This window comes from Cetorhinus maximus, chromosome 6 (genome assembly GCF_964194155.1).
Source record: "Cetorhinus maximus chromosome 6, sCetMax3.hap1.1, whole genome shotgun sequence".
Classification (NCBI taxonomy): Eukaryota; Metazoa; Chordata; class Chondrichthyes; order Lamniformes; family Cetorhinidae; genus Cetorhinus; species Cetorhinus maximus.
This window is the reverse complement of record NC_135884.1, coordinates 73,825,376-73,849,467: the sequence shown is the minus strand read 5'-3', so window position 1 is coordinate 73,849,467 and position 24,092 is coordinate 73,825,376. Positions and strand designations below refer to the sequence as shown.

The 24,092-nt window shown below is 44.4% G+C and overlaps 1 protein-coding gene across 1 annotated transcript in view; it reads left to right on the top strand.

Moving 5' to 3' along the window:
• The window catches only part of rnf123 (ring finger protein 123), a 440,342-nt gene that overhangs the window by 49,039 nt on the left and 367,211 nt on the right, over positions 1 to 24,092 (top strand). Inside the window, exons 8-11 of the mRNA XM_078543856.1 lie at positions 1,511 to 1,597; positions 4,246 to 4,313; positions 10,847 to 10,975; positions 21,797 to 21,908. Coding sequence (XP_078399982.1) covers positions 1,511 to 1,597; positions 4,246 to 4,313; positions 10,847 to 10,975; positions 21,797 to 21,908 — 396 coding nt within the window. The remainder of the gene's footprint in view (positions 1 to 1,510; positions 1,598 to 4,245; positions 4,314 to 10,846; positions 10,976 to 21,796; positions 21,909 to 24,092) is intronic.

Sequence of the window (24,092 nt, the reverse complement as noted above, 5' to 3'; positions counted from 1 at the left end):
GGGGAAAGTGACCATTTTAACCCATTTATATAGACAAAATATTTTTCTCAGGAAATGGAATGAGTGACTGTATCACATACACTCTTGGGGGATTGCTGAGAGCTGTGAGATTTACTGTTGCTCTTCTTTACGGGGATTATTGAGAGCTGTGTCTGACTGATTAATTCATGCACTGTTTCACAGGGATTATGGAGAACTGTGTCTGACTGTGATTAACTTGCTGTTTCACAGCGATTACTGAGAGCTGTGTATGACTGTGATTAACTCACTGTTTTGCAGCGATTACGGAGAGCTGTGTGTCACTGTGATTAACTCAAGCACTAGTTCAGAGATTATGCAGAGCTGTGTCTGTGATTAACTCACACTGTTTCACAGGGATTATGGAGAGCTGTGTCTGACTGTGATTAACTCGAGGACTGGTTCACAGGGATTACAAAGAGCTGTGTCTGAGTGTGATTAACTAGCACTATTTCACAGGGTTTATGGAGAGCTGTGTCTAACTGTGATTAACTCACTCTTTCACAGGGATTTTAGAGTGCTGTGTATGACTGGTTAACTCACGCATTGTTTCACAGGTATTACTGAGAGCTATGTCTGACTTTGATTAACTCGCACACTATTTCATAAGGATTACTGAGAGCTGCGATTAACTCATACTGTTTCACAGGGATTGCTGAGAGCTGTGTCTGACAGTGATTAACTCACTTACTGGCTCAGAGATTATGGAGACCTGTGTCTGTGATTAACTCATACTGTTTCACAGGGATTATGGAGAGTTGTGTTTTACTGTGATTAACTCACTTTCACAGCGATTATGGAGAGCTGTGTCTGGCTGTGATTAACTCTCACACTGTTACACAGGGATTATTGAAAACTGTGTCTGACTGTGATTAACTCTCACTTTCACAGGGATTACTGAGAGCTGTCTGAGTATGAAACTCACGCACTGTTTCACAGGTATTACTGAGAGCTATGTCTGACTGTGATTAACACACACACTGTTTAACAGGGATGGCTGAGAGCTGTGTCTGATTGTGAGTAGCACACTGTTTCACAGCGATTGCTTAGCGCTGTGTCTGATTGTGATTTGCTCTCGCAGTTTCATAGGATTTGTTGGCCGTTGTGTCTGATTAACTGTTAGGAGAAGGACATAATTTTCTTCGCTATGGGAATTCCATGCCAGAGCTAGGGTATAATAGAGGAAAGATAGGGAGCTTGGGGATGTGGCTCTAAACAGCAACTTAGTACAAATCCTGGAATCGATGAATGGTTTAGGAGCAGAAAGGTGAACAGCTGCATTTAAACACTTTATCTTTACTCCTCACAGAGTTTCTTTATTACTGTAATATTCAGGTTGCATAATTGTTGTGGCTTGAATGTTAAGATTGTCCTAACCCAATAATAATAGATGCCTAAGGCAGGTCTGTTTCCTATGAGATAAGGCTTGCTGCTTCAGGGATTGCCAGATTTTTCAGTGCATTTCCCTGACACCTGTCTATCTGCTTAACAGGAGGGGGTTGGTGACACTTCGGATTCATATGCTTATGATGGAAATAGAGTGCGCAAGTGGAATGTCACCACTACTAACTATGGAAAAGTAAGTGACTTGTAGATTTACACAGTAATCTGAAGAACATGGTTCAGCGTGGGTCAGGACAGAGTTATTTCCAATTGAATCTGTGATTCCTTCATAATGTCATGAGGCTAATATGATCAGTAAAAATAATAACTCTTCTTGATGTTTTCAGCTGACTTTTCATTTTCAATTCACCCATGAGCCTTTATGAGGGGAGATAAGGTGTACAGTGTTACATGTTTGCATCTGTATGTTTGTTTGTGTCAGCTTTTGTGAACCTAATCCTCCTCTTCATTTTATTGCATAGCAAAGCTGACCAGGCAAGGTCTTAAGATGAAGTGGGACAATGGATAAGGAGACTTGAACCAGAGCTTGCATATGTGATTCAGTCTCCATTTTAAAATGACACATTTTGTAATTATTTTTACATTTCCTTTATAAATACTTGTGCCCAAAATTATAATGGAAGCTGCCGAAGTCAACTTGTTGCATTTTTACAGCTTTTCACTTTTGCAAATACCATCCACCTCTACCCTGGGTGAGCTCCAGAGATAAGGAACATTGGCATATTGCTTGGCTTCTGACATCTGATCCATCATGAGGACTGCTTTCTTTCACTAGCCAAATATTACCTGTCTATCTTTCTATCTCTTTATCTCTGCTGTTCAAATCTATTTTTGTACCTTTATCATCGAGACTTTAACACTCTCTCCACAAAGTATAGCTCATCCAAACTGCTCTGTTGGCCACTCCATTGACTCCTTGTGCCTAGGTGAATCATCTTTTAACATCCTTGTCGTTGTCTTTAAATTGTTTTGTGGGCTTTCCCTGTTTCATGTCCTTGTCATATGTCCCTCTCTGCACCCTACACTGGTCTGAGATTAGCTGAATCCTTGTTTACTTCCTTCACTCTACCGTTGGTGGTTGCTCATTCAGCCACTATCGCCTCTGCCATCTGAAACTCTTTCAGGATCGCTCCATTTTACCACTGCCTTTTGTGCCTTAAGGCCCAGCTCTTCATCTGTGCCTTTTTGTCTTCAACTCCCCCTTTTCTTCTCCTCCCTGTTCAATGTCCACTTCTGAAGTGTTTTTTTGGAGAAAGACATGTTGCTGCTGCCCATATTTACAGTGGGTTTTTAAGTGTTATAGCCAGAGCTCAGTAGGTGGCATTCTTGCCTCTTGAGTCAAAAGATTGTGGGAGCTGTTGGTGGGAACTTGCTGTGTGTAAATTGACTGCTATGTTGCCTACATGACAACACTTCAAAAGTACTTGTAGCTGTAAAGCGATTTTGGGCTCCTGAGTTCATGAAAGACTATATAAATGCATGCCTTTTTTAAAAATGAATTTGGCTAACCACAAAAAGCAGAATGCGGTGGATGGCTGATTTTCAGAATGAAAGGAGGTGTACAGTGGTGTTCCCCAGGGGTTGGTGCTAGGACCATGCTATTTTTGATATATATTAACCACCTGGACTTGGGTAATACAGGGCATAATTTCAAAGTTTGCAGATGACATAAATCTTGGAAATCATTATAAATCACTAGTTGGACCCCAGCTGGAGTATTGTGTTCAGCCCTGAACACCACACTTTAGGAAGGATGTCAGGGCCTTAGTGAAGCTGCAGAAGAGATTTACTAGAATGGTGGCAGGTGGAGAAATTAAAGAAGCTGATATTGTTCCCTTTAGAGCAGAGAAGGTCAGGGAAGACTTTCTAGAGTGTTCAAAATTCTTGAGGGTTTTCTAGAATAAATATGAAGCAGTTTCTAGTGGTAGGAGGTCAGTAACCAGAGCACACAGATTTAAGGTAGTTGACAAAAGAACTAGAGACAACATGAAGAAAATGTTTTTGCACAGCGGCTTATGATCTGGCATGCGCTGCCTGAAAGAGTGGTGGAAGCAGATTCAGTAATAACTTTCAAAGGAAATTGGATGGATACTTGAAAGGGAATAAGTTGCTGGGCCATTGGCAGTTTTGCCTCTAAGACGCACGTGTGGATGCACAGCGATCTGGAAGGTAATGCGTAGGCTACTTGCAAGTTGCCCCATTCAAGGTTGTGTGTGTGTGTGTGTGTGACATAACCTGCACTGAGCTTCCTCTATGGCAAGTATATCCTTGGGTAAGGAGACCACAACTGCACAAGATACTCCAGGTGTGGTCTCACCAAGGCCCTGTACAGCTGCAGTAAGGCATCCTTGCTCTTGTACTCCAGCCTTCGCAAAATGAAGGCCAACATATCATTTGCCTCCTTAACTGCTTGCTTTCAGTGATTGGTGTACAAGGACACCCAGGTCCCTTTGTACATCAACATTTCCCAATCTATCACTATTTAAATAATACTCTGCCATCCTGTTTTCCCTGTCAAAGTAGATAACTTTCCAATTATCCACATTATACTGCATCTGCCATGTATTTGCCCACTCACTCAACTTGTCTAACTCGACTTGAAGCCTCTTTGCACCCTTCTTGCCACTCTTATTCCCATCTAGTCCAGAAATGGTAACGATGTCGGAGACAGAATAGAGAGCAGCATGTTTTTCAACTTGCCACCTGCAATACCTAGGCAATTAACTTGTGTTGGAGCTGGACATCTAATCATGATTGTGCAGAAAGGAAAATTAATTTTCACTTTACAATGCATATTATAATTTAATGCTTTTCGTCCCCTAGGCTTGGGCAGCTGGAGATATTGTCACTTGTGTGATAGACCTGGATGAAGGGAAGATTGCCTTCTGCCTGTGAGTACTGCTGACTTATTCTACATTCCCAGTGTTGAATCTCTTGCAGGTGTGCTTGAAATGAAAAAAAAATTGGTGTATTGTATGAGATAAATATACATGAATTTTATAAATTAGGGAACTATGCAGATTGCCCCCACCCCCCCCCCCCCCCCCCCCCCCCCCCCCCCCCCCCCCCCCCCCCCCCCCCCCCCCCCCCCCCCCCCCCCCCCCCCCCCCCCCCCCCCCCCCCCCCCCCCCCCCCCCCCCCCCCCCCCCCCCCCCCCCCCCCCCCCCCCCCCCCCCCCCCCCCCCCTGAAACTCTGGTTTCTAATTTAACATGCACCCGTCAATGATGTAATTCAGTTTCTTTGCTCTGGCGAAGGACTTGCCTTTTGGGAGCATTGCTGTTTACTGAGTGAATCAACAGAAGGAGTGAAAATGCAGCCTTGGTCGGATTTCATTTGGGGCAATACAGAGACTGGCCCTTGTGCGTTGGAGAGTGACAGCTCCAGAGGAAAGAGCAGCACATAAGTAGCACTGCCATGTTACACCAACCATTGGAAATAATGGGCAAGTCACATTCATGTGAATGTATATGCTCTTCCTAGTGGGGACTGTATCAGTGAAAATGACCATGATGCTGTGAGCCTAACTGGTTCACCAATATCTTCAGGAAAGGTAACATTGTCTTGCTTACCTGGTCTGGCTTATATGTGACTGAGCCCCATACAAAGGTGACTGAGTTTTAATTAACTGCTCTCTGAAGTGGCCTTGTGAGCTACTCCGAGTAAATAGGGACAGGCAATAAATGGCAGCCATACCAATGATGCCTACATCCCAAGAATTGATTTTAACTTTGGAGGTGCATGAAGCCTATGGAGCTGTGCTTCACCATGATTAACAGTACCAAGAATCATAGAATGCTTATAGCTACAACATGGACATCAAGTCTGTACCTGCTCTCTGCAAGAGAATTTAGCTAGTTCCACTCCTCCACCCTTTCCCTGTAGCCCTGCAGTTTTTTTTCTCTTCCGGTACTTATCCAATTCCCTTTTGAAAGCCACAATTGAATCTGCCTCCATCACCCTCAGCCGGTGCATTGTAGATCTCAGTCACTCGCTGTGTAAAAATGTTTGTCCTCATGTTACCTTTGGTTCTTTTGTCATCCACCATTAATCTGTGTCCTCTGTTTCTTGACTCTTGAACTGATGAGAGCAATTCCTCTCTACTCCATTCAGGCCCCTCATGATTTTGAACATCTCTATCAAATCTTTTCTCAGCCTTCTTGAAGGAGAACAACCTTAGCTCCTCCAATCTGTGTAACTGTCCCTTGTCCCCGGAATCATTCTCGTGAATCTTTCTTGCACCCTCTCTAAAGCGTTCACTTCCTTCCTATAGTGTGGTGCCTAGAATTGGACACAATACTCCAGTTGAGGCCGGAGCAGTGTATTATACAGATCGTCATAACTTCCTTGCTGTTAAATGAGAGAAGAAAATTGGCAAAGGAAAATTTCTCAGTCTTGGAATATCTGGGGAAAAGTCTCAAACTCTTAATTATTGAAGTGCTAATTGGCCAATAGGTGACTTTGCTAAACATAACATTGAAGAGGGAGTGCTCCTGTTGCGACTTGTTTAAAAACCTAGTTGCTGGTTATTTTTCAGTTGTTTGTAACTTGGCCTGCATGGTTAAAATTTTTGATACACTCCACGCACATTGGCTAAAATAACATGTGGCACTAGCTGATGGCTAAGAAAGGTCTTGTGAAATACCTGAAGGAGGCTGGTGCCATCAGATATTAGCACATTAAGGAAAAAGTAAATGACCCAGACCTTCCAGAAACCCAGATAGTTGGAGATAGGCCGTACCCGCCAAGATACACCACAGGACCTTTTTGAAGTCCCAATGCTGTGACTCTGTGGGAATTGTCTGGGAAGTTTCAACTTCTGCTGGGCAATTGCCCTGCTCTCCAGGTCCCTCCGAAAAGGCCTCCAGCTCTGAATTAGGGAGTCGGAGACTTTGGATATTTCTGGCTTACTTACCTGGATAGTTATCCAGGAAATTTTAGACAGATTAAAACCTGCTCAACCACTTAAGCAATTACAGAACTGACCCCACTCACACTGAGACCCTGCGACTCCAGACTCCCCCACTTGACCCTCCGACTCTCTCCCCGCCCCCCCCTCAACCCGACTGTCCAACTGCACCTCCCCTCCCACCCGACTGTCCGACTGCACCCCCCCCATCCGACTGCACCCCCCCACCCGACTGTCCGACTGCCCAACCCACTCGACTGTCCGACTGCCCAACCCACCCGACTGTCCGACTGGCCCCCCCCTCCACCCGACTGCCCCCCCCCCCCCCCCATCCGACCGTCCAACTGTACCCCCAACCCCCTTGGCCAATCCGACCTTGCCTAATCTACCCCCTCTGTAGCTTTTCAAAGAAGCTTTGGGACATTTAAACTCTTGATTTACCAGACTATGACAGCTAGTGCTGTAAAAACAGGACTTCTGCGCAGTTTCCCTCTGCTGCTCCCTCTGAGGTTTCCTGCGCTGACTGAGTTTTGCAGGATCCTCCATTGGAAGACTGTCCTGAAAAATCAAAGAAAGGCAAGTGTGTAATTTTTTTGTCTGATCAGGGTCAGAAATAGGGGTTCCGATCTGGGCCAATGTCTTTGGGAAGAGTTGGAAAATGGAGGCGGGAAAAGTGTTTTTGGTGGATCAGCACTAGGGGAGGATCAGTGCATGATGAAATGTTCTGAAGGATGGTTGAATGGGCAGTGATTCATAACTAAGCCTTCTCATTCCATTGAGAGTGCCCTACATGTTGAACAGTAATAAAAATGGAACATGTGTAAACACTCAGCAAGTCAGGCAGCAGCTGTGGAGAGAGGAAGGAAGGATAACATTTTTCTGACCTTTAGCTTTTTGTCAAACAATAATGCTGTCTGTTACATGACTAAATAGCTGGTAACATGCCGTTATTGTAAAGACAGCTTGTCTTCTGTGTACAACTCTGAGTAATTGCATCCTTTCTGTGAGAAACTTTTTACACAACTTCCACATTTGGATTCTAATTACAAATGTGGAATTCTACAGCCGACTGCATGATCAGTGCGTTCCAGTTAGATACCAATCTAGTGACAGCAGCTTGCCTTGGTACGGTAGATCGAAAGCTATTTTAAATGTGAATTTGTGAAATGCAGCATTTGGCACCCCTTCCCTCTGGACACCTCGAATGCTTTAAATAACTTCAGTGCCAGCTGCAGCCCTCTCGCCTGGAGTTTTTCTGGCTGTGTTAGTGTGCCTGCTGGTGATGTACTGTACCTCTAGATGCAGAATTTAGATGAAAGCTATTTCCTCAGAGGTCACATCTATGTCATGTTCCACCAACTGCTGGGTGAAAACATCAACTCATGACTCCTTTCTGTTTTGATTTAAACAGCACTATGTAGCACAGATGCTCCTTTGCCATCTGAAGCAATATAGATTAGAAAAACAACTGCACTGTAAACATATGGCCAGCAGTCAGTTAATTTATCCTATGATAAACTGATCACATTAGTGGAGCTGTACAACTCATGATCACTGCACTCATCTACTCTCTGGCTTGCCAAAGCAGGAAAAGGACATTAATGTCTTAGTCCCTGCCCTTCTCCCTTACTTTCTCTCTCTCTGACCATCTCCTCACTCTCTAACCAGCCCTCTCACAGGCGAACCAAAGTGTGGACAAATTCACTTGCTGCCCCACTTGCCAATTTTAAATCTGGCAAAAGGTATATCTAGGTTCAAAACAAAAACAGAAATACCTGGAGAAGAGCAAAGTTGACGTTTCGAATCCTCATGACCCTTCAACAGATCTAAGTAAAATAGGAAAGGGGTGAAATATAAGCTGGTTTAAGGGGGGGTGGTGTTGTTGGGACAAGCAAGCAGTGATAGGAGGAGATAACCAAAAGATGTCACAGACAAAAGAACAAAGAGGTGTTGAAGGTGGTGATATTATCTAAAAGAATGTGCTAATTAAGAGTGGAGAGCAGGACAAGCAAGGTAGCTCTAGTGGGGGAGGGGTGAAATAAACGATGGGTGGAATACATTTAAACATAATGGAAATAGGTGGGAAAAGAAAAATCTATATAAATTATTGGAGAAAACAAAAAGGAGGGGGAAGAAACGGAAAGGGGGTGAGGATGGAGGAGGGAGTTCATGATCTAAAATTGTTGAACTCAATATTCAGTCTGGAAGGCTGTAAAGTGCCTAGTCGGAAGATGAGGTGCTGTTCCTCCACTTTGCGTTGAGCTTCACTGGAACAATGCAGCAAGCCAAGGACAGACATGTGGGCAAGAGAGCAGGGTGGAGTGTTAAAATGGCAAGCGACAGGGAGGTCTGGGTAATGCTTGCGGACAGACTGAAGGTGTTCTGCAAAGCGGTCACCCAGTCTGCGTTTGGTCTCTCCAATGTAGAGGAAACCACATTGGGAGCAACGAATGCAGTAGATTAAGTTGAGGGAAGTGCAAGTGAAATGCTGCTTCACTTGAAAGGAGTGTTTGGGCCCTTGGACGGTGAGGAGAGAGGAAGTGAAGGGGCAGGTGTTGCATATTCTGCGTTCACATGGGGAGGTGCCGTAGGAGGGGGTTGAGGAGTAGGGGGTGATGGAGGAGTGGACCAGGGTGTCACAGAGGGAATGATCCCTACAGAATGCTGCTAGGGGGCTGAAGGGAGGATGTGTTTGGTGGTGGCATCATGCTGGAGTTGGCGGAAATGGCGGAGGATGATCCTTTGAATGCGGAGGCTGGTGGGGTGATAAGTGAGGACAAGGGGGACCCTATCATGTTTCTAGGATGGAGGAGAAGGCGTGAGGGCGGATGCGTGGGAGATGGGCCGGACATGGTTGAGGGCCCTGTCAACTACCGTGGGTAGAAAACTTTGGTTAAGGAAGAAGGAGGACATGTCAGAGGAACTGTTTTTGAAGGTAGCATCATCAGAACAGATGCGACGGAGGCGAAGGAACTGAGAGAATGGGATGGAGTCCTTACAGGAAGCGGGGTGTGAGGAGCTGTAGTCGAGGTAGCTGTGGGAGTCGGTAGGCTTGTGTTGGATATTGGTGGACAGTCTATCACCAGAAATTGAGACAGAGTGGTCAAGGAAGGGAAGGGAAGTCCACTTCCTTACACCTTCCGTCCTTACACCTTCTTCTCCCTCCCAGAAACATGATAGGGTCCCCCTTGTCCTCACTTATCACCCCACCAGCCTCCGCATTCAAAGGATCATCCTCCGCCATTTCCGCCAACTCCAGCATGATGCCACCACCAAACCCATCTTCCCTTCAGCCCCCCGGCGGCATTCCGTAGGGATCATTCCCTCCGTGACACCCTGGTCCACTCCTCCATCACCCCCTACTCCTCAACCCCCTCCACGGCACCTCCCCATGCGAACGCAGAATATGCAACACCTGCCCCTTCACTTCCTCTCTCCTCACCGTCCAAGGGCCCAAACAGTCCTTTCAAGTGAAGCAGCATTTCACTTACTTGCACTTCCCTCAACTTAGTCTACTGCATTCGTTGCTCACAATGCGGTTTCCTCTACATTGGAGAGACCAAATGCAGACTGGGTGACCGCTTTGCCTTCGGTCTGTCCGCAAGCATTACCCAGACCTCCCTGTCGCTTGCCATTTTAACACTCCACCCTGCTCTCTTGCCCACATGTCTGTCCCTGATTTGCTGCCTTGTTTCAGTGAAGCTCAATGCAAACTGGAGGAACAGCACCCCATCTTCCGACTAGGCACTTTACAGCCTTCTGGACTGAATATTGAGTTCAACAATTTTAGATCATGAACTCCCTCCTCCATCCCCACCCCCTTTCCGTTTCTTCCCCCTCCTTTTTGTTTTCTCCAATAATTTATATAGATTTTTCTTTTCCCACCTATTTCCATTATGTTTAAATGTATTCCACCCATCGTTTATTTCACCCCTCCCCCACTAGAGCTACCTTGCTTGTCCTGCTCGCCACTCTTAATTAGCACATTCTTTTAGATAATATCACCACCTTCAACACCTCTTTGTCTTTTGTCTGTGACATCTTTTGGTTATCTCCTCCTATCATTGCTTGCTTGTCCCAACAACACCACCCCCGCTCTTAAACCAGCTTATATTTCATCCCTTTCCTATTTTACTTAGTTCTGTTGAAGGGTCATGAGGACTCGAAACATCAACTTTGCTCTTCTCCGCCGATGCTGCCAGACCTGCTGAGTTTTTCCAGGTATTTCTGTTTTTGTTTTGGATTTCCAGCATCTGCAGTTTTTTGTTTTTATCCTTGTATATCTAGGTTCCCCTGGGGTGGAAATCTGGGATGCGATTGACCATTAAATTGATTGTTACATTGGATTGAAGGTGTTGTACGCATAATATTTTTGAAATATGACATGTCTTTGACCAATTCCTCACTGCTATTGCATGAGTGATAGTTGAAAATAGTTGATGGAAACTATTATGAATTTGTAATGGCATCAGACTGAGAATGAATATTAACTGCCATATTGGGTGTTCCTTTTCCAGAAATGGAATGTCCTTGGGAATTGCTTTTGAAGACATCAGATTAGGCCCTGGAATAGCCTACTTCCCAGCAATCAGCCTGTCGTTCAAAGAATCGGTGGCGTTCAACTTTGGGAGCCGTCCAATCCGATATCCTTTTCAGTATGTGTGTTGTGTTGTGAGGGTGTAGAGTAATTGTCATCTACCTATGGCACAGAACTGTTGGCCAAAAGCTCCATCTGCAGCTCCTTTGTGTTATTGTTTGCTCTCTGCCAATGCATTTATTTGGATGTGTGGCAGTTATGATCCCAGCTGCTGTTACTACTGGACAAACCAGATCCCAGGGTGGAACTCGGCTTGATAGACCCTAATTTATTTTTTGTTTAAAAACGTGGAGGGTGGCTACTGAACAGATTCACAGGAGCCAGCTGATGAACTTTTAACAAAAGAATAAAACATTTATTAAACAAGAAAAGATGAGCTTTGTTACTCACCCACAAATATACCTTCACAGATATATACAGATTTGTAAGGATGACGCAAGTTACAAAAGCTATCTTCATGTTCACAGTAAGTATACAACCCATGTAAATCAATAGGTGGCCTATGGTCAGACACACCACACTCTGAAACCAAGTGACAGATGCTACCCCAAACAGATGCTATAGATCTCCCATCAACTCCCCCCAGATGCATGTCACACTGTAAGCCAACCAGTCTCACTGAACCCCATCTTTCACACGAGAGTTTCCAATCTCCACTCTCAAAGAACCTGCTTTGGAAATCTTTTCCCACCGGCGCTTTCTCTCGGATGTCTTCCAGAAGGGTCCACCTCCAGGGTTTTAAACTCTCCTTCCGCTGTTCCTCTCTCCTGGATTGCCATGTGCATTGAAGCTTTGTCTCCCACGCACTCTTTCTCCGAAACTCAGCCATGCCAATGGAACACCACTGCTTTACATGCCCAAAGTATGGAGTCCACCAACTTTTGGCTCTCTCTTTGGATCTTCTGGCTTCTCGCGAGCGCACTTTGCCTTGGGTCTGCTTCCTGCAGCTTTCTCTCTCTAGATTTGGAGCCTTCCTCTCTGCTCCTTGCTTTCACTTCCACTGAAGAGGATCTTGTTCCAGGTTCCTGCCCTTGTCCTCTGACTTAACTTAAAGGTTGTCTTGGGACCTTTCTCTTTTTCCTTTAGGACCTGCTCCTTGCAGTTCCCTCTCCCAGTAAACTGTTGACAACTTGGTACCTCCCTTGAAATCTAGAACTCACTCGACATTCACTGTTACTTTAATTTTAGAGCAACTCATCTAAGACTCTTAGACTTATTTTCCTCAGCAATCTGCTAGTATGTCCAGCTAGAGAGAGACTTACGCTGCTTCCTTCACCTTCGAGTGTAACCACCAACTGAACTCAAAAATTGCTGTTCTGTTTCTCCTGTGTCTGTGAGCCCCCTGTTGCCAGGCAACAGCCCAGTTTTCTACTTTGAGTCATAAAACCTCATTAGAAATGCAGTTAAACATACAAACCCACAGATTTGCAGGGAACTTTTAAAATGAAACTAAAACTCAAGATCCCCCCTTTCTTAACATACACTCCTGTACAGTACTGAAGGAAAGCTGGAAGGTAGGAGGTGCTGTCTTTTGGATAAGACGTTAAGCTAAGGTGCTGTGTGCCCCCTCAGGTGGATGTAAAAGGTCCCATAGCACTGTTTTAAGAAGAGCTGGGGAGTTCTATTTGGTATCCTAGCCAATACCTATCCCTCAGTCAGCATTGCAAGACAGACTACCTGGTCATTGTCACATTTCTGTTTGTGGGAGCTTGCTTTGTGCACAGATTGGCTGCCACGATTTCTACATTACAACTGACAACCACTTTGGGACGTCCTGAGGTCATGAAAGGCATTGTATAAAAGCAACTTTTTTTTCTCTTGTTAACATCCCACTTACCTAAGCCGTTCTATGCCATTAATTTTAATTTGCAGGAGCATGTGCAGTTGGGAGTTGTGGGTTAGGGAGAGGGGTTAAAAACGATGAAATTGACTTGTGTCAGGAAGCTGGTTCCAAACTGTTGACTTATGCATTTAACTGCAGCAAGTTAAGCAGTGTGCAAGCAACCCATTTGGGAGATGTTGATTGCCATTTTAATATATTACTCGCTCAATTGCAGTGATATTAACATAGCTTTTGCAATTTAACAGTGGGCGCACAGGTTTCTGGGACTCCCTGGAACTTGCCAGTGAAAGCAAGACAGGAGCACAGCGGCAATTGAGGCTGCTGAAGATATGACAGGGAAAGATGCCAATAAGTTCTTGCCTGAGGGCGAGCAACTCGGATCCCAAACCAGTGTCCTCAACTTAAATAAGGGCAATTACAAAGGTATGACGAAAGAGTTGTCTAAAGTGGGCTGGGAAAATAGACTAAGTGAAAGGTCAGTGGATGACATTTAAGCAGATATTTCATAACGCTCAGCAAAAATTTATCCCGGTCAAAAAGAAGGACTCGATGAGAAGGATGAACCACCTGTGGTTAACAAAGGCGGTCAAGGAGAGTATCCAATCAAAAACTAAGGTATACAAAGCGGTGAAAACTAGTGGTAGGCCAGAGGCTTGGGAATTTTTTAGGAACCAGCAGTGGATAACTAAAAAGCTAATAGAGGGAGAAAATTGATTATGAAAGTAAATTGGCAAGAAATATAAAAACAAACAGCAAGAGCTTCTACAGATATATAAAAAGAGACTAGTTAAAGTGAGCATGGGCCCTGTTCAAGAAGGGAGGGAGACAAAAAGCAGGAAACTATAGGCCACTCAGCCTAGCATTTGTCGTTGGGAAAATGCCATTGTTAAGGAAGAAATAGCAGGACATTTAGAAAAGCTTAACACAATCAAACAGAGTCAACATGGTTTTGTGAAAGGGAAACCATGTTTGACAAATTTGCTAGATTTCTTTGAGGATATAACAAGCAGAGTTGATAAAGGGGAACTGGTAGATGTAGTGTATTTGGATTTCCAGAAGGCATTCAATAAGGTGCCACATAAAAGGTGCACAAGATAAGAGCTCACGGTATTAGGGGTAATGTATTAGCATGGATTGAGGATTAATTAACACACAGAAGACAGAGTTGGGGTTAATGAGTCTTTTTCAGGTTGGAAAGATGTAACTAGTGGAGTGCCACAAGAATCAGGCCTAGGGCCTCAATTACTTACTATCTATATTAATGACTTGGAGGAGCTGGGGGGCGGGGGGTGGGGAGTGTAATGTATCCCAGTTTGCTGACGATACAAAAATAGGTGGAAGGGCATGTTGTGCTGAGGACATAAGGAATCTGCAAGGGGATATAGACAGGTTGAGTGAGTGGGCAAAAACTTGGCAGTGGAGTTTAATGTAGGAAGGTGTGAGGTCAAGCACTTTGGTAGGAAAAATCATAAGACAGACTATTTAAATGGAGAGAGACTCCAAAAAAGTACAGCACAGAGGGATCTGGGTGTTCTTATGCATGAAACACAAAGAGTTAGCATGCAGGTTAAACATGTTAGGCCTTTATTCATTAGAGTTTAGAAGAATGAGGGGTGAGCTTATTGAAATGTACAAGGTTCTGAGGGGGCTTGACAGGGTAGATGTTGAGAAGATGTTCCCACTAGTGGGGAAATCTCGAACTAGGGGACATGGTTACAGACTAAGGGGACGCTCATTTAAAACTGAGATCACAGAATCTCTCAGTGCAGAAGAGGCCCTTCGGCCCATTGAGTCTGCACCGGCACATGAGAAACGCCTGACCTACCTATCTAATCCCATTTACCAGCACTTGGCCCATAGTCTTGAATGTTATGACGTGCCAAATGCTCATTCAGGTACTTTTTAAAGGATGTGAGGCAACCCGCCTCCATCACCCTCCCAGGCAGCGCATTCCAGACCGTCACCACGCTCTGGGTATAAAAGCTTTTCCTCACAACCCCCCAAAACCTCCTGCCCCTCACCTTGAACTTGTGTCCACTCGTGACTGACCCTTCAACTAAAGGGAACAGCTGCTCCCTATCCACCCTGTCCATGCCCCTCCATAATCTTGTACAGATGCGAAGGAATTTCTTTCAGAGGGTAGTGAATGTCTGGAATTCTCTACCCCAGAGAGTTGTGGAGGCTAGATCACTGAAAATATTTAAAGAGGAGGTAGATAGATTTTTGAAATATCAGGGAGTTGAAAGCTGTGAGGGGATGGCATGAAAGAGGAGTTGAGGTTGGGGCAGATAAGCCATGAACATATTGAATGGTGGGACAGGCTTGAGGGGCTGAAAGGCCTACTCCTCCTAGTTCTTATGTTCTTATGATTGTGTGAATGGCTTTGATCACAGTACTTGAACAGAATTGTTACTTTCATAACTTTGGAGGATTATATGTCTTATCACAGCTCAAAGTGGAGATCAGTTCGATCAGCATGAGTGCCACTTGGGCTGTTTTACTGTGGACCTCAGGTGAGGGCTAAGGTGACCAGTATGAATAGCAGCAGCACCCCCAACCTGATCTAGATAGACCTGCCTCTCCACAGGAGATGGGGAACGAGCAGAGAGCTGTAGCCCACAGGAGGCACATGCAGCACAGGTTTATAGGCAGAGGATAAAATTCCTTGACATGTCTGAATAACAGTGCCTCAGAAAGTTCGGGGGGGGGTCTCATAAGATGGTGACAGACATTTGCAGCTTCTGGAACAAGCCATGCTGACAAAATCACCAACAACTTGAATTTTCTTGCCTCTGGATCCAACCAGGCCTCTGCCAGAGACATTTGCAGGATCTTGCAGTTGGTGGCCCAGAAATGCATAAGGTTTGTTTACCAGGACAAACAATTATCTCAATTTTGCCATTGATGATGCCAGTCAGTGTGTGGCCACTTGGGTTTGTGGCTCTGGCTGGCTTCTCGCAGGTGTACGATGGCATCAGTTGCACACATGGCAATTAAGCCACCGCCAGATCAGCCAGGAGTGTTGTTCATCCACAAGGACTTCCACTCCCATGAATGTGCAGCTGGTGTGCAACCACAGAAATCTTTTTGTAGGGGTGAGAGAGATTCCAGGCTGCTGCCATCTTGCTTTCATCCTTTGCCAGACCACCCTTCCTGATTTGTGTGCACCTGGAAGCATGCTTACTGGCTGGCTGCTTGGAGACGAGGGATGCCCACTGAAAGCATCTCTGATAACACCTGTGTAGGACCAAACCAATGAGCCCAGGAATGAAAGTCATATAAGAGCCAGATATGTAATTGAACAAGCCAGTGACATTGCTGAAGTTGTGCTTTGGGACCCGGACAGATTTGCAGATGCCCTTCAACATACATCGGCCAGGGACTCCAGAATGGCAGTGCTGACTTTTTTCGTTTGATCCATTCATGGGATGTGGGTGGCTTCCTAATTGCTTTCAAAGGTGGTGGTGAGCCACTTCCTTGAATGCTGCAGTGCGGTTTGGTAGGGAGAACCAGGATTTTGACCCAGCAACAATGAAGGAATGTCAATATATTTCCGAGTCAAGTTGGCATGTGACTTGGAGGTGGTGGTACTTGTCCTTTGCAGAGACTGCAGGTTTGGAAAGTGCTTCGAAGAAGCCTCAGAAACATTGTTGCAGTGAACCTTGTAAATGTCACACACTGCAGTCATGGTGTGCCAGTGTTGGAGGTAGTGGAAGTTTAACTTAGTGGATAGCGTGCCAATCAAGAGGGTACTTTGTCCTGAGTGGTGTTGAGCTTCTTGAATGTTGGAGCTGCAAGGCAAGCGGAAGGTATTCCACAACTCTCCTGACTTGTGCCATGTAGATGGTGGATAGGCTTTGGAGAGTCAGGACGTGAGTTACTCACCGCAGAATTTCCAGGCTCTGACCTTCTCTTGTAGCCACAGTATTTTATGAGCCCAGTTAAGTTTCTGGTCAATCGTTAGCTTCAGGATATTGATGGTAGGGGATTCAGTGATGGCAGTGCTGTTGAATGGCAAGGGGAGATGGTTAGATTCTATTCTGTTAGGGATGGTCATTGCCTGTGACACTTAAGTGGCAAGTAACATATGTACCAAACAACTCCTCAAGTCTAAATTTTGTCTAGGTCTTGTTGCAGGTGGTCACTGACTGCTTCATCAACTGAGAAATTGCAAATGGTGCTGACATTGTGCAATCATCAGCAAACATCCTACTCCTGATCTTATGATAGACAGTAAGGTCATTGATGAAGTAGGTGAAGATGGTTGAGTCTAAGACACTACCCAGAGGAATCCCTGCGGTCATACGCTGAGATGATTGTCCAGCAACAATCGCAATCATCTTCCTTTGTGCTAGGTATGACTCCAATCAGCGGAGATTCCACCCTCCACCCCTGATTCCCATCAACTATATTTTTCCGCAGGACTCCCTGATGCCACACTCGGTCAAATGCTGCCTTGGTGTCAAGGGCAGTCACTCTCACATTGTGTGGAATTCAGTTCCTTTGTCCGTGTTTAGACTGAGGCTGTAATGAGGTCTGGAGCTGAGCGGTCCAAACTGAGCACCGGTGGGCAGGTTATTGGTGAGTAATTGCTGCATATTAGCACTGTCGACAACACATTCCGTCAGATTACTGATGATTGGGAGTAAACTGAGGTGGCGGTAATTGCCTGGATTGGCCATACCTGGGCAATTTTCCATATTGTTGGGGAGATGCCAGTGTTTTTGTTGTACTAGAACAGCTTGATTAGGGGTTTGACTAGTGCTGGAGCATAGTTCTTCAGCACTACAGCTGATATTGTCAGGGCCCATCCATAGCCTTTGCTATATCTAGTGTCTTCAACCATTTCTTGCTAAAATGAATGGAATTGGTTGAAGATTGATATGTGATGAGGTGGACCATCCACTCAGCACTTCAGGACGGTTAAACACTTCTCTTATTCACAGATCCTCCTACTCCATGATCTGTTCAATTGTCCACGACTGGGTGTGGCGGGGATGCAGAGTTTTGATCTAATAGTTTGTTGCAGGATTGCTTAGCTCTGCCTAAGCGCATTACCTCACTTAGCATGAATGTATTTCTGTGTGGCAGCTTCATCAGGTCAACACCTCATTTTTAGGCATACTTGGTGCTGCTGTTGCCATGCTTCTCTAAATTGCTCATTAAATAAGTGTTGATCATCTGGATTGATGGTAATAGACTCAAGGATATGCCAGGACATGAGGTTAGATTGTGATGGAATACAATTCTGCAGCTGCTCATGGCCTGTAATGCCTCATGGATGCCTTTTTTTGGCTACTAAATCTGTTCTGAATCTATCTTATATAACACACGTATGGTGCTACCATATAAGTAAGTTTCCTCAGGGTGAAAACAAGAGTTCGTCTCCACAAGGGCTATGCAGTGGCCACACCTACCGACATTATTATGGACAGATGCATCAGTGCTAGGTAGATTGGTAAGATGTGGTTAAGTGCTATGATCTGCACAGCATTGCACAACAGTGAGGTTTGGACCTGCAGGAGGAACAAGGCATAGAGCTCAAAGCCTGTTTGGACTGGAATGTGGCAAGACACCAGCAGTGACACATACTGCTGGCCAGATGCACTCATTATTGCAAGGTTCACTTAGGTTCCATCGGTTCACCCACCTGACGCTCCTTCACCCCACCCCGCTGCCTTATTCCCAAACACACAGTAGTTATACAAACAACCATTGATGCGACCTTTGAGCATGTGTGCTGCATTTTTTCACTTTCTTGTGTTTTTCTTCCTGCTTCAGAATCTATCAAGTTTCATGCTTGCAGTGTCCCTTTAAATACTGCAGTTCAACAAACGCTAGCTTTGCCAATGTCGCCCACTTCCCATGAAAGAATTTTTAAAAATATCAGCCCGTGGGTCATCATCGTGCTCACTTGAGCTAATTGTTGGGTAAAACCGGAAGTTAATGCAGTGGCTGTGGTTAAAAAGCCATAGACAGATGTGCGTGCGCACATACACACATGCAGCATGATGGCGACTTAAAATCAAGCCCTAAAAGTCACCAGATGCGTCTATGAGTTGAGCTTAACTGATAGATTCCGTGTCCCTTACAGTAAGTTTTCCCTGTTCAGCTCGGCTTACCCTACTGGGTTTGCAAGGGTTTTTTTAATTCATTCATGGGATATGGGTGTTGCATTTATTGCCCATCCCTAATTGCCCTTGAGAAGGTGGTGGTGAGCTGCTGCCTTGAACCGCTGCAGTCCATGTGGCATTGGTACACTCACAGCGCTGTTAGGAAGGGAGTTCCAGGATATTGACCCAGTGACAGTGAAGGAACGGCGATATATTTCTAAGTCAGGATGGTGAGTGGCTTGGAGGGGAGCTTTCAGGCGATGGTGTTCCCATGTGTGTACTGCACTTGTCCTTCTAGATGGTAGTGGTCATGGGTTTGGGAGGTGCTGTCTGAGGAAGCTTGATGATTTTCTTGATTTGCATCTTGTAGACTCATGCCACTGGTGGAGGGAGTGAATGTTTGTGGATGTGGTGCCAATCAAGCGGGCTGCTTTGTTCTGGATGGTGTCAAACTTCTTGAGTGTTGTGGGAGCTGTACTCATCCAGGCAAGTCAAGAGTATTCCATCAAACTTCTGACTTGTACCTTTGTAGATGGTGGACAAGCTTTGGGGAGCCAGGAGGTGAGTTACTTGCCGCAGGATTCCTAGTCTCTGACCTGTTCTTGTAGCCACAGTATTTATATGGCTATAGTCTAGTTCATTGTCTATGCTAGTCCATTCTGGCCAATGGTAACCCCCAGGATGTTGATAGAGGGGGATGCAGCGATGGTAATGCCATTGAGTGTAAAGGAGCGATAGTTGGATCCTCTTTTAGAACCATAGAGCCTTAGAAAAGTTACAGTGCAGAAAAAGGCCAATTCAGGCCATCGTGTCTGCACCAGCCGAAAAAGAAAAACATTAAAAAAAACTAACTACCCATTTTAATCCCACCTCCTAGCACCTGGTCCCTAGCCTTGCAGGTTACAGCACCTTAGGTGCAGATCCAGGTGCCTTTTAATTGAGTTGAGGGATCTGCCTCCACCACCAAACCAGACAGTGAATTCCAAACACCCACCACCCTCTCGGTGAAAAAGTTTTTCCTCATGTCCCCTCTAATCCTTTCTCCAATCACCTTAAATCTGTACATCCCCTCTTATTGGAGATGGTCATTGCCTGGCACATTTGTGCCTGTGTGGCACAAATGTTACTTACCACTTGTCAGCCCAAGCCTGGATATTCAGGTTTTGCTGCATTTGGACATGGACTGCTTCAATATCTGAGAAATCGCAAATGGTGTTGAACCTTGCACAATCATCAGCAATGTAATGGCACAGCCATTGGTAAATTTCCCAAAGGGAAAATTGAAACAAATGCTGCAACGTGTTTTGCAATTTGTATAAATTTCGAGATGCATGCCTTGAATTTAGCAGTAATAATACCACATCTTATAGGTTTTTACAAAACTAGATTAAACATTTATTAATATAAATGATTTTAAACACATACATAGATCTACAAATTACTACTATGATAACTTCTAAATCCCCTACTTAATCTGACTCCCAATTACACTTCCGTTAAGGCAACAGTAAGACACACAGATTTTAAAAGACCCAGGCAAGGTGAGTTTTCTTCAGATCTTTGAAAGCAGCAGCTTGAGGTGTAGATGCTGAAGGCTTTTCACACTTGTTAGATTTAAAAATGTCTACCCTTACACACAGCCTTCGCTCCTTTAAACATACTTTCCCCTTTGAATGCAAATTCCCATTATTCCACTGTGTCTTTGGACTTACCTTTCTGATAATAAAAATACCTCATAGTTCTAGTTTTACCAGTAATCTTTGGGAAAAATAAACACACTGTTTCTAAACTTCACCTGACTCGGTGACACATTTCACCCGTCCTTTGAAAACAATCTAGTCTGGTTTATTTAAAAATGCACATGTCCTTTTACACCTTACATTCTAAACTTCCCCCATGTTTACATCAAAGCCTTCAGACCAGCTGCCTTTAATCCAATTAAGTCTCTTGTGCACACACACATGCGCACACACACAGACACAGATACCACTATTTTGCAATAAATTCCAATAACATTGAGAATTATTATATCTTCCTGACAAGCAAACATCCCCACTTCTGACCTTATGTAAGGAAGGTCATTGATGAAACAGCTGATGATGGTTGGGCCTAGGACTGTACCCTGAGGAACTCCTGCAGTGATGTCATGGAACTGAGATGATTGACCTCCAACAACCTCAGCCATCTTCCTTTGCGCTGGTTGGAGTCATGCCTAGCAGAGAGTTTTCCCCAAGATTCCTATTGACTCCAGTGTTGCTAGGGCTTCTTGATGCCTCACTTGGTCAAATGCTGCCTTGATGTCACTCTCACCTCACCTCGCATCTGAAGCACAGTTGGAAGAACTATAACCTCCAGTGACAGGTCTATCCTTCCAGGTCTCATCAATGAGCCAAGCTGGCTGGTCAATCCTCAATGGTGCCATGGAGTACTGTCGATCTACCTGGCTCGTGTATTGCGTTACCAAATTTTTTATGGAGGATTAGTCCCCAGCTCCCATTGTCAAATGTAGCTTCTGGGACCAACTCAATCCTGAATAGACCCTACTTACCTCTTCCACCCTTACCCCTGTAAAGGGGAGGATCAGTTGAGGAAGGAGGAGGAAGAAGGCAAGAGACTACTGGTGCAATGAATTACCTTTTGATATAGCTGAAAGGGGCACACAAATCAGTGCATCTTCGAAGTCGGCCACCGTTTCCTGCTATGTTTTTGTCAGTGTAACATTCCAGGTATATTGCCATAGATGCATCAAATTGACATTTATGATGTTTATATGTAGTTTATACAGCAGTTCTGCCATCACTTGTGTATCAGTTAACTGCCAGCTACCTGCTCTTTGCCAAAGCTCTGTCACTATTGTTTGAATAAATGATTGACCTTGGAAGGAACTTGTTTTCTTTTAACTTTTCCGCACATACCCAGTGGAAGGCTATCGCCCCATGCAGGACCCACCAGAGGCAGATCTTGTGAAAGCACACAAACTCCTAGGATATCTGAAAAATGTGATCACTACTAGTATGGACACCCAGGTATGGAGTTAAGTTTGTCCCCGTCAATGATATTTTGTTTTGTTACTGCCTTGGTTATTCATGTCTGGGGGTTTTGAAAGACAAGAGGGGCTTGGGTTGCAAATGGACGTTATTCTGAAACTTGTGGGCTAGTGCACTGACATTGACTTTTGACAACTTGCGCCAGTGTGCGAGTATCCTACTCCTTAGTGGAATATTTGATCAATCTACCCGCTGTAAGCCTTTGGTGAAACTGTTAAGCAGAGCAAAAGGGCATTTGGTTCATTTCTTAACCTGTGCTGAGTTAGCGGACCTCTGATAGTCTGGTAGAGTAGTTACAATTGGCCACAAGGCCTGAACTAGTGAAGGGAAAATGTGAATGACAGTTGTGTGTGATGATGGAATCAGGTGTGGCTGTAATATCCTATCAAGTGCTCAATAACCTGATATTTCTATGTTCATGTGAAGAATGGCCACTGGGGCAACATCTTGGAATTGCTTCCAGGACTTTAGGAAAGGGTAAAGAAACAGACCACTATACTCTCATGTACCCCAGGAAAAAAATTACCCCCACTTGGAGTCTCAAATGCCCACTCCAGTTCAACACACTTCCTTGTCTGGCTCACCTGTAGCTTTTGAGGGTCTCATTTCCAGCAGGTCCTCGACAGCCACTGGCCATCATCATTTGCCTTGAAACAACAGCCACCCCTGCATTCTCAGTTATTTGGCCTCTTCTCTATGCCCATCCACCACCTCTATTCCAGGATCATCCTGAACAGTAAGAGCAAACTTGCCACCTAACTCTGTACCCTTTTTGAGCCCTTTCCAATTTGGTTTCTGACACTCAGACTTCCACATTCTCTCCGCTCTTTGGGTATAGAAATTTCTTTTGAATTCCCTATTTGCTTTCTTGATTAGCATCTTATGTTGATGGCCTCTGGTTTTGCTCTTCCCCACAGTTAGAAATACACGGTGTAAATTACTCAATGAAGATCCATTCATAAAGACCTTGATTAGATCACCTCTCAGCCTTCTCTTTTTAAAAGAGACCCAGCCCGTTCACTCCTTCCTGATAGGTATAACCACGAAGAACTCTCCCCCACCCCACCTTCTGCACCTGCTCCAGTACTTCTATACTCTTTTAATAATATAGCAACTGGAATTGTATGCAGTATTCCACGTGCAGTCTAACCAAGGTTCAATAAAGTTTAGCATAACTTCCTTACTTATCATTTTTATCCTTCTGCAAGTGAACCCTAGTGCTTGGTTGGCTTCTTTAACCAGTCTCATTACTTTTAGTGATTTGTGCTCCTTGACCCTGTTACTCCTCTACCCCGTTTAGATTCTTACTTTCTAGATAATGTGCAATCTCATTTTTATCTATGTGGAAATTTATTTGTCAATTATATATCTATCCTGCAAGTTTGTTCTTATTTTCTTCTGGTTTGTGGTTGTCCTCCTCAGTATTGACTTTTCTCCCCTAAATCCTGTATCATCTGCAAATTTAGAAATTGTGTATTTGATTTGCAAAGTCTAAATCATTAATGTAAATTGTAAACAACAGTTGTCCCAGCACCGACCCTTGTGGAACACATCTCCCAACTTCTGCCAATATGAATAACTACCTTTACCCCCACCCTCTGCTTTCTGTCTTGAACCTTGCTAATTACCAATTCTGCCACTTGGCCCCTCGTTCTATGATTTTATTTATTAATCTACTAATATGGTACCTTATTGAAAGCGTTTAGCAAATCTGGATAAATAACATCCGCTACGTTACTCATCTATTCTGTCTCTCTTACACCTTCAAAAAACATTCAACAAAATTAGTCAAGCAAGATTTTCCCTTTTGAAATTCGTGTTGACTATTCATTTTATTTTGGGTTTCTCGATGTTCTTCTATTCTGTACTTTAGTAGGGATTCTGTTAATTTCCCTGTCACCTGTCATCACCTAAGATGATTGATCTATAGTTCTCCGGATATGTCCTATCTCCCTTCTAAAAACAGATATAACATTAGCTATTCCCTGGTCTTCTGTCACTACACCTTTCTCTAACAAATTATTAGAAATGTGTAGTAATGCCTCTGCTATCTTTTCCCTAGATTCTTTTAAAATGCAGGAATGTAGTCCATTCAGACCAGGGATTTCATCCTCCAAGTTCCATTACTTTATTTATGTTCCACCTCGTTTTACTTTAAAAGCA